The sequence below is a fragment of the Notamacropus eugenii genome, chromosome 3 (assembly GCF_028372415.1).
Source record: "Notamacropus eugenii isolate mMacEug1 chromosome 3, mMacEug1.pri_v2, whole genome shotgun sequence".
In the NCBI taxonomy this organism is placed as follows: Eukaryota; Metazoa; Chordata; class Mammalia; order Diprotodontia; family Macropodidae; genus Notamacropus; species Notamacropus eugenii.
This window is the reverse complement of record NC_092874.1, coordinates 460,334,246-460,345,107: the sequence shown is the minus strand read 5'-3', so window position 1 is coordinate 460,345,107 and position 10,862 is coordinate 460,334,246. Positions and strand designations below refer to the sequence as shown.

Genomic DNA, 10,862 nt, shown 5'->3' with positions numbered 1-10,862 from the left:
TCAACTTTGTGTGTGACTACCAAAAGACAGGCTGCTTATAGGACAGTCCCTATTCTACTACCTGCCATTTGTCTCTGTAACAAAGAAAAAATCTTTTAGAAAACTGAAAAAAAAAAAAGAGCAACACAGTGTAATTACGGTAAAAGCCCTGCCTTGAGAGGCCAGTGTCCTTTGTGTCTCCTTGGGGCACATGCTAGCTTTGAGAAAGAAATGATTGTGGCAGTGGGTTATTAGCCACATTTGAGTTTAGTAATCAATGTGATCTTTTTAATTTTTTAAATAACTAAGGGGAAGGACAATTGCTCTGTTTAATATATATATATATATATATATATATGAACATACCTTTCCAGATATCAGTAGCCAAATCCTCAAAAATAAATATTGAAACCAAAACTGTATTCTTTATTGTTTACAGCTGAATTGTTTACATAATGAAGTAGACTATAAAATTTCCAAGTCTGTATCACTGAAGGGCATCTTTATTCCAACAAGATGGCCAGATGTCCCAAACATTCTTATAAACTATCCCGTTTCCCCTTGTATGTATACACCTTCCTGGAGCCTTACATATTGATCACCCTGGAAAGCTTCTGAACTCGATTCAGCAGCAGATCTCCCTTCTTGATGGTTTCTTGATACTGCCAGTTCTTGCTATCTGGTCTGTCCAAAAACAAAAACATCGGTATGTCTTTATCATAGCACAGGATGAAGACAGCTTTCTGTCATTAAGAATGAGCTGGTTTAATCATCTTATTGGAACATAGGATGGCAAATTACCTGTTGGTTTCCACAATTTCATTGACTTTATCTATTTTGCAGTGTAGTCTCCCAGCTGCAATAAATCTGGAAAGTTCCCTGATGGAGGTGAAACAAAGTGTTAATCAAGGGTGCTGACATTTCTTAGGCAAACTCCTGCACTGTCAACCTACCAAAGAGCACATTACTTATTTAATTTTAGAGTTGAAGCATCAAGAAAAACTATCTTTAAAAACTGTTTTAACACTGACCCCCCTTTAGTCCTGACCAGCTTAATAAAGCCTATATTTGGAATAATTGAGGGGAAAGAACATGCAGAAATACTGCATGCTTCCATCTAGGCTACACATCATAATTATTTCAAAAATACTTCAACCCACAAAAGAGTATGGCTGCCGGCCACTGGGACCACACTTCCGCTGCTTTTCTCGTGACACCATTTCATCATACAAGGGCTGGTCTCACACAAGACCTTAACAACAGTAGGGACTTTAGCTTTTTGCTATTTAGAAAGCCCTGCCATTAAAATTGGCCCCAGTCATTTCTCTATTTAAAACTAATTTGTCTGTGATGAAGACGGGTAGGGATTTTCCTGCTAGGCTAAATCTGCACACAGGATTCAAATACAGCATTTCACAGTCAAAGGCAGTCATTGGGGCTTGGGGGGCATAATTAACTATTTATAGTAATGGTTTTGACCCATTTTTACATTAAAAAACAATCTCATTCCTCAAACAGTACTCAAATATTACAAAAACTTAGGGCTAACATATCTGTACTGCCCTCGAAATACTTGCTTGTGTTCATTTCCTGGATGACTGAGCTTGAGTCATGGACTTTAAACTTTAGCTAAAATCAAAAGGTCAGATCAGAGTGGAAAAATTCACTTACAGATATTATTCTGTGATTAAACTCCATAGGAAATGCTACACGAAGAAACTGTTTGTATTGCTAGATCTAACTATCACCATAACTAAGTAACACAGCAGACTCTAAAAACAAAAATACAACTATACTTTGCCACAATACAAAGCAAGGTAAGGCTAGACTATGCTTTCCCTTCCCAGGTCAGGAAAGCAGCAGGAAAATGTTTGCTACTGCTCACAATCCCTGCCTGGCCAACCATCAGTCCCTTCGCTAATGAACCAATAGTTCGCCATCTCCTCTTTACCATCAATAAGGATTTTGGTCTCCTTTTCATTCCTCTTGAAAAGCTAATATCTTCTAGGTTGAAATAAAAAGCTTTAGAACCCCAAGGTAGGCCCCACGCCTCAATCTACTATCAACCAAAACACCACTTTCAAAAATTCCACACTGCATCAGGGATATCAGTATCTGTAGTGTACATGCAAGAATGAGTTATATGAAATACTAATGAGTGAATTTCACGTTCATGATCTCATTTAACTTCCCAAACACCCTTGAAGTAGACAGGGCTCACATGACCACTTTGCTGGAGATAAAGATCAAGGACTTTACCCAAAGCGATGCCAGTGTGCCACCCAGAAAAGAGTCAGGTCTCCTAACCAGTGTGGGCACTGACTGCACCACACCCTCCCTGTTCAGGGGGCAGCTCTTGCTCAGGATGCCCATGGTGCATTTTTCACCTGTTGGCAGGGAGAGACTCTCTGAGAAATACCTATGGCTAAGCACTACCAGAATTCATTATGCCAAGAGCTACAAATCCTGCTTTATGCAATTAGTACTAACACTACCAGCTAACATTTATATAGCACTTTTCAAAGATCTGCAAAGCACTCTGTGTGTATCCTCTCAGTTGGGTCTCACAAGGTCCCATGACTTAGGTGCTATCCCCATCCTCATTTACAGGTGAGGGAAAAGGCGGTGACATGACTGGCCTAGGTCAGAGGGTCACACTGCTAGGAAGGGCTCCACATCCAAGGCCAGCACTCTGCCCACTGCAGCACCCCGCTGTCTCAAAGTCTGACCAGCTTTCAGGTCTGCAGCCAAGTATGTATGGCATAGAAGGCAGGGCAGAATTATCAGAGGCAGTATGATTTAACAGAGAGCTAAGCATCGAACACCGTCCAGTCCTAGCTCAAGGCAAGTTCAAACCTCTGTAAAATGGGACATCAAGAGCTGTTCGAGCTCCCAGAGCTGTTCTGATTCTTTTTTGTTTAAGCCTAAAGTACCAGACAAATCGTTCAAAAAAAAACTTTCACATTTCTGCCTCCCAATTGGGAGCAGGGACAGGAAAATGGGGTGTGAAGCAAAAGGGTGCAAGGACACACGAGATCTTCAGTAGTTCTGACTAATTTGCAGTGAATGGTCTCCGCTAATAAGACAGTAAGATGGCAGTCTTACTTACTGGTCTATAAACTCCACGCCAACTCCAAAAGCCTCGGCCATGTAGCCGAGCGTCAGTGACCTGTAGGACTCCAGAAGCTGGCTGTAGGCATGGATTCTCATCTCCCGCACGTAGTATCGATAATGAGGAGCAAAGAGCCAGTCCTTCTTCATCTCCTGCTCCACAATCGCTGCAACAAACAAAAGATGGTGTCTTCAACACATGATTCCTGGCTGTCCTCATGCTACTCCAATTGGGCAGCCATGAACCCAGTGTAAAAAAAGGAGTCAGTGCCTGTCTGGTGATAGAGCAAGAGAAGGGGTATACAACAGGAACCTGTGTCCACTTGGGCTGGAAAACAAAGGAGGCTTTATGCCAGCATTCTCTAAACCTGTCAAACACAGCCCAGAGGTCGTGTAGCTCAGAAACACTCACTTCAGACTCTGCCTCTGAGATGAACCAGGTCTTACTAATGAGCAAACTCCTCCAACTACTTTTAAGAAAAAGAAGAAAGCCAAGGTATGAACACCATCTCTTTCTGATTTAACACTTTTATCTCATTCAAAGACTGGTTTCTACGGTAGCTTAAGCAACTCAAAATTCTCCAATTCAGCTCCTGAGCCTTACCTCCATGGAAACGACGGCAAAGCAGGGGCCAAGGAGCACAATGATCGGAGGCTGAATTAGTGAGAATCAGAGCAAATGCCCTGAGGGACCTGGCAATCAGCCAGTGAGAATAAAGTCTTCCTTGTGGATCAAAACCAAACAAGGCAATTTGGGATGAATCTGGTAAATTGGTTCAAACAAGACACTGATCTGTCTGATGTCCTTTCACACTGCTCCTGGCAATCAGCCAATGGCAGCAGGCAGCAAGGATCCATCGCAACCAGAGAAACAACAGTAAAGTCTCAGAATTTTAGGTCGAGAAGGACCTTAGAGATCATTTTATAAATAAAGAAAAGGAGGAGCACAGAGCTTAACTTAGCCCAATATCACAGAGTTAAGGGCAGAGGCAAGATGAGGCAGCCAGGAGAAAGCTGAGAACCCAAGCTAAAGCAGGTCACCAGGCAGCCAAAGCTGTTATGACATAGTCCATGTACTAGTCACTTGTGTACTCTGCCCACAACAAAGCTCCATGAACTCTTACCCCGGGCCTGGCTACCTTACTATACACCCAAGTCTAACAAATTGGCTCCTTGGTATCTATACCCACTGCAGCTTAGAAATAACAAATCAGAAGGCAGGTCCATTCACAGCAATTAGAACTGAAACCTGACAGCAAGAGAAGAGGCAAAATAATAAAAACAGAAATGTGAACTAAAAAAGACCTTGTCAATATAAGAGTAAAGAGCCCCCCACACCATGAGAAACTCTAAGGATGGATGGACAGCATCAGGAGGAAGAAGTAAAACAACACGACAACAAAATAATGCTAACACAAGTTAACACAACGTGCTGCTCAAATTCAGGTTTCTTCTCTTCAAGGGCTATGTGAACACAATAGAACAGAAGAACACAAGAACACGACAGGAGGCTAAATTAATATTAATGATGGATCATTTTTACAGTATGATTCTTGAACATTATTTAAAACATACGACATTTCACAGCAATATAAAAAGTCAACCTCAGATAATTCAGAGCTCAGTGAAGCACGCCCCCATTTCGTTTTTTCTTTCCCTCAAAAGACAGTATTAATCACCAGAAACTACTTAATAACCTAATTGTGAGTGTGCTTCCCCACTGTGGGTTCTGTAATCCCTACTGCACAAAGTAGAACCAAGATTCCATAAAGAGGCACAAAGAAATCTGCAGCTGCAGGCTTCTTTAGATTTGTCACCTTAAGGTGGCTGCTCACAGAATTAACATGAAGGTACATGATCAAAATCAGTAACAATATTCTTACCCAATGACTGGAAGAAGACTGAATAACGACATTCATATAGTGAAAAGAGGTACTGTCGAACTGTGGGCAGGCTGTGCAAGACTTCCAGAATTTCTGCTCCTTTAATAACCTAAAATAGTAAAGCAAACTAATGTTTTTGTTGACTATCAGCTTTTTTTAATCCGAAAAAAGAAAGTGCCTTTAGAAGCAGGTGTTTGCACTTACCTTTTCCCTGAGATCAGGTCTTTCTAGAGCAATCATGCTGACATAGACAGTGTATGTTACAAATGTTTTGTAATCCATCAGTTCGTAGGACGTAAATGTTGAAACGGTGTCAAGGAAGAGTTCAGCTGCCTGCTTAAAATCCCGAATGGCCACACAGTAAAGACCCTGATACACCTTCAGGCGATTTCTCCTGTCCCAGTCACCTCCTTCTTCTATGAGGCTGAAAACAAACAATGTTATAAAAGGATCATAAAAAGAGAAAATCAAAACTAACAGTTCCACAAAGGCTGCTACAAGTCACAAATCACGCCAACTAGCTTCATTAAGTAAGCACTTTTCAAAATACATACTCGTGGGCTGCACAACAAAGGTAAGATTCTTCCTGACTACAGGAGTCAGAATCTTAATGGCAAAGGTATATTAACTATTTTTTTTTTAAATTTACTTTAATTACTAGTTTTATGTCAAAGAAAATGGACAGGTTTCCAGAAAGTGAGAGCTCAACAATTTATTCTACCTGCTCCTCCCCTCAATAAAAACATTTCACTCACTGCACTCAAACCATGAGGGAATAGCTGCTGGTTGGCTAGACACACCCCTTAGCTCCCACATCTGAAGGATACCTTTTAGCCTTCTCAGTGTTTCTTGTGATGAGATCATTATCCATATAAAATAAGCCAATTCTTAGGAGGTAGAATACAATATCCAATCGGTGACCCAGAGCCACGGTCTTATCATATGTCTTCCGAAAGGCTGTCAGAGCTCCTTCCTGTCAAAAAGACCATTGCTAAGGTTAAAACCAAGCACCAACTAAGTATACACTAAGAGAAAAAAGGGAACAGATAAAAGTTTATTACATCTTCAAAGTCTAAGGGATTCTAATTCCCATGCACAACTCTGATTAATTTTTTCCTACTTTCAGAAGGATTGAACAATGCCACAAGACAACTAAATTCTCAAAACATGCTGTGCTAACGCAATGTGTTCAAAAACTGCCAGAGAACAATGGATGTGACACTCCAGCACGATGCAGCTCAAACCTTCCCATCTCCATGTCCCATCATGAAATTAAAGTGATTTCTGGGTTCACCTTCTCAGCTTCCTTAGCAGTTGTCTAGCTCTGCAATGCCGCCATGCTGCTGCCGTTACACACAAAATCACCAGAGGGACAGGGATTATCGGTCCCGTCATGGAGCTGCTGACCGGCTCTTAGGCGCAGCTTCATCGGCCATCTCTTGAGGCTGTCCAGACATGAACTATGCCTGCATCAGGCAGGGCCTCAGGAGCAGCGCCTGGGCTTGGACTTGGGGTAATCCTGGCCAAGGCGCTGACCCTCCGGGCTCTGTTTCCTCACCACTACAACAGGGGGCCGGGCTGGCTGACGGCCTACTCCGATCCCACGCATCCGTGTGGCTAGTTAAAATTACCCGGTGAACAAAAACCAGGAGAAAACAGAGCCCTGAGTCTCTTCGCCCACCGATAAGGCTCCCTACGTTTTTCTATCCAACGCTGCAACACGTACGAGAATCACAACCTGAGAAAGCTCTAAAAGCCAACCACAGCTCCGAACCGACCCGTCACCCCTCCTGACTCCCGGCCTACTCCTCCGCAGCTCTCTGGAACGTTCTGGCCCAACACTGCGCAGTCCTCCATCCTCTTCCTCTCCTGCCCAAAGGTCGGGTAAGCCCAGCGTCGCAAACAGGGTGCCCCCTCTCCCCGGGCTCTCCTCCGCCCGAGCGCTCCCCTCTGGCGCCGCGCCCCCTCCGCCAGCCCCCCAGCAGTGCCCGCCCCGGGCAGCGGGCGCCGCGCTGACCTTGTCCCCGATGCGGCACAGGTACTCGGCCTTGGCCATCATGGCGTCCCGGATCTCGCTCTCCCCCAGGTTCTTCTCCGCGTCCTCCAGCTCCTCGTCCAGGCGCGTCAGCTCCTCCTCGTTGGCCTTCTTCATCTTAGCGAGCAGCTCCGCGTCCAGCGGCCAGTCCAGGGACTTGCACAGGGCTTCGTAGTAAGGGGCCATGTCTGCAAGAGGGCACAGGGAGGAGTCATGGCGGGGGCGCGCACGGCCACGTGGGGGGCCTTGGCTTCCTCATCTGTCAGGCGGGACGAGCCCCCCGGCACCCTCGGGGTCTACGCTGGTCCTAGGCCCCCGGGGGCTGGCAGCCCTTCCCGAGGCCCGCCCGGTGGGGCTTCCGGAGCTCCGACCCTCCCCAGGGGAAGGACGCGGGCTCCGGGCTGACCGCGGCCAAGTCACACAACCTCCCTGGGACTCAGGCTCCCCATCTGTAAGTTAAAGGGGCCCCCCAGACTGGTCTACACCGGGGCTGGGGGCAGGGACGCTCAGCTGGAGCTCTCGGCAGTGCTGAGTCAGGGGGCGGGCCTGGAAGTGTGGGCCTCATCGCGGCCCCGGGCTTGGGTGATGGGCCAGGCCTCATCGGGGCCCCGGGCTCGGGTGACGGGCCGGGCCGGGCTTGGCCTCATAGGGGCGCCGGGCCGGGCCTCATCAGGGCCCCGGGCTCGGGTGACGGGCCGGGCCGGGCCTCATCAGGGCCCCGGGCTCGGGTGACGGGCCGGGCCTCATCGGGGTGCTGGGCTTGGTGACGGGCCGGGCCGGGCTTGGCCTCATAGGGGCCCCGGGCCGGGCCTCATCAGGGCCCCGGGCTCGGGTGACGGGCCGGGCCTCATCGGGGCCCCGGGCTCGGGTGACGGGCCGGGCCGGGCTTGGCCTCATAGGGGCGCCGGGCCGGGCCTCATCAGGGCCCCGGGCTCGGGTGACGGGCCGGGCCGGGCCTCATCAGGGCCCCGGGCTCGGGTGACGGGCCGGGCCTCATCGGGGTGCTGGGCTTGGTGACGGGCCGGGCCGGGCTTGGCCTCATAGGGGCCCCGGGCCGGGCCTCATCAGGGCCCCGGGCTCGGGTGACGGGCCGGGCCTCATCGGGGCGCTGGGCTTGGGTGACGGGCCGGGCCGGGCCTCATCGGGGCCCCGGGCTTGGTGACGGGCCAGGCCGGGCCTCATCGGGGCCCCGGGCTCGGGTGACGGGCCGGCCGGGCCGGGCGGGGGCTCGCTCACTGTTATCGCGCACGGCCGCCATGAGCTCATCGCGCACGGCCGCGTCCCCGCGGTGCTCGGGCAGGCTGAGCAGGAAGCGCAGCTGCGCGATGCGCAGGTCCGGGTTCTTGGGCAGGCCCTCCTCCTCCAAGTTCTCCAGCGGCATCGCTGCGGCGGCTCCGGGGACGCGACAACCACAACAACCGGCGGCGGGCCCGGGCCTGCACTCCCGGCTGCCGGCGGCGGAAGAGGAAGTGAAAGCGCAGCGCCTCCCCCGGCTTCCGGCACGAGCCCGGTCGCCTGCAGCGACCTCTGCCGGGCCCCGCCGGGACTGCGCGGCCAGAGCCCCGCCCCGCCCCGCCCCCCTGCCGAGCTGGGCTCCCAGTGTGGGGGAGCAGAGCCCCAGAGGTCATCTCATGTACCGAGAGGGAAACAGAGGAAGCGGGACTTATCAACAAGAGCAGGAGCACCGATTTGATCCTGGAGGGGTCTGCCGTTTCCTTCTCCAGCTCATTTTACAGAGGAGGAAACTGAGGCAGGAGGGCGGCCGGGTGAAGTCAGTCTGCCAGAGTCAAAAGGTAAAGAAGGGGAAGAGTCTGGGTTTGAACCCAGGTCCTCCGCACCCGGCCCAGTGGAGGGCCTTCGTGGTGACCACGCTGGGTTCTAGGTTCTAGGTTCCTCATGCCTAGAACGCAGTCAGGAGCTTCTCCAGCAGCCACGTTTGTCCGTGGTTTCCCCTGGGGCCTGGTCAGAGTGACCCGTAAGTGCCAGCTCTGCCCCGCCCTGGTGACTGAGACAGAGCACCTCCCCCCTTTCCCCTCCCCCCAGCGTCCTACATCTGTCTATTTCTTTTTCCAAACTGTATTTGTTACAAAGTATCCGCCCACGACCAGTCCTTGGGAGGCACCATATACAAGCTCTTTGCCGTCCTCCCCCTCCCCCAGCCCTACCCCCAGCACATCTAAGCACGGGGTAAGATGTGAAGAAACCCTTCTCCACTCCAGGAAATCTGGATGCTCCTTGAATGCCGTCGGGCCCTTTCTGCCAGCCGAGCGTCTGCTAAACACAGCCGAAAATCTTGCTCCAATGGTGCCGTTAAATGTGTTTTTACCTGTTGATAACATCTTTAAATTGGGTAATAATTAGCACATGTCCAGGGAGAGCACCAATCCAAACCATCCGCTGAGCTTGGCCCCATCTCACTGATAAGGTGTGAGATAACTTGGTCCAGGTCAGGGCTGGCAAGAAGCAGGCTGGGATCTGAACGTGGTGTGTTGGGGCGCAAGACTGGGGATCCGAGGATGCAGTTGTGGTCCTCCTTCCTACCTCTGGGACTTAGCACAAGTCTTCGGCTCTCTGGACTCCTGCCCGGTCAGATGAATGGGTTGAACTGTTGAAAGACACCAACAGTGCAGGTGGAAAGAGTGTTTGTTTGGGGTGGAGGTAGAGGACCTGGGTCCACAGGCTGCTTCTGCTGTCAACTCACTGAGCTTCTCAGGGCCTCAGTTTCCCTCTCTGCAGGGATCACAGGGTTGGAGTAAGTGGTCCATATTCTAGATGGACACATCCCACTCCACATCTACGATGCCATGAATGCAGGGCTCCCAACTCAACACTCCGTGCTCCATCCAGTGTCCCACAGATGTCTTGACTGCCCTAAGCATTGAAGCCAGCGACCTTTGACATCATCAGCAGTTATCCCTGCATTGAGCAAGAATGTGGACCAGACCATCTCTGAAGTCCCAAAGATCCATGATTTTGTCTGTCTTCTGAAGCAAAGGAGAGAAGCAAGCAAGCGAACAAAAAACTCGTTCCAACAGATGGCGCCTTTTTCATTGTCTTTGAAACGAAATTTTTGCTGGACTCCTGACCTTCCCTCCCCAAAAAAGTCTGGCATGAAAATAGATGGTGCCTGATAAATATGAATAAATTTAGCCTTTAAAAGTTATTTCCTTTTTAACATTAAGTGCTGTTGCCATATGTTTTTAGTGGTTTACCTGATAGGAAATTAACTCTCAACAACTAGGTCAGTCTGTGAGTCAATAAGCGTTTATTATGACCATGAGCCATTTCTGTTTGCTAGAAATACAAAAAAGGCAAAAGACAGTCCCTGCTCTCAATCTCAAGTCTAGACCCCTGGAATTAGCCCTGCCTCAGGTCAACAATTCAATTAAATTTGGGGGGAGGGAACACCTACCACATGCAACTTATTTACTGAGGGCAATCAAAATAAATAAATCTGGTCCTGTCCCTCAGGAAGCTAGTGATATAGTAAGGAAAATAAGTAATGGATAGATGATAGATGGATAGATAGATAGATAGATAGATATGGATGGATGGAGAGAAAGATGGATAGATGGATAAATGGATAGAAAGATAGTGATGGATGGGTAGATAGATAAAGAGATGAAAAGATGGATGGAAAGATAGAGAAATAGATATAGATGGATGGATAGAAGACAGATGGAAAAATACACAAAGAGATAGCTATGGATGGGTCGATGGAAAAATAAAGAGATAGCTAAATAGACACACTTAAAATTATTATGGTTTAGAGGAGGCTGAGAGGAAGCATAGTTCCATAGAAACCGGAAAGATCTGAGTTCAAGTCCCATCTGACATTTGCTGTGCAACCCTGA

At 49.0% G+C, this 10,862-nt stretch overlaps 1 protein-coding gene across 1 annotated transcript; it reads right to left on the bottom strand.

The window, feature by feature from the left end:
• Positions 1 to 384: 384 nt before the first annotated feature.
• PSMD6 (proteasome 26S subunit, non-ATPase 6) lies at positions 385 to 8,508 on the bottom strand. Its single transcript, XM_072598774.1, has 8 exons — positions 8,245 to 8,508; positions 6,991 to 7,196; positions 5,801 to 5,946; positions 5,178 to 5,397; positions 4,974 to 5,082; positions 3,089 to 3,257; positions 781 to 858; positions 385 to 663 (listed from the first exon to the last, which is right to left on the bottom strand). The coding sequence occupies exons 1-8, from the start codon at positions 8,387 to 8,389 to the stop codon at positions 567 to 569; spliced, it is 1,170 nt and encodes a 389-aa protein (XP_072454875.1). The 5' UTR covers positions 8,390 to 8,508; the 3' UTR covers positions 385 to 566.
• Positions 8,509 to 10,862: the final 2,354 nt, after the last annotated feature.

Coding starts and splice junctions, on each gene's coding strand:
- PSMD6 (XM_072598774.1), bottom strand. CDS start 8,389: ATGCCGCTGGAGAACTTGGAGGAGGAGGGCCTGCCCAAGAACCCGGAC. Junction 5,947..6,990: donor TGTGCCGCATCGGGGACAAG/GTCAGCGCGGCG, acceptor TCTTTTTGACAG/GAAGGAGCTCTGACAGCCTT. Junction 664..780: donor GAAATTGTGGAAACCAACAG/GTAATTTGCCAT, acceptor GTTTTTGGACAG/ACCAGATAGCAAGAACTGGC.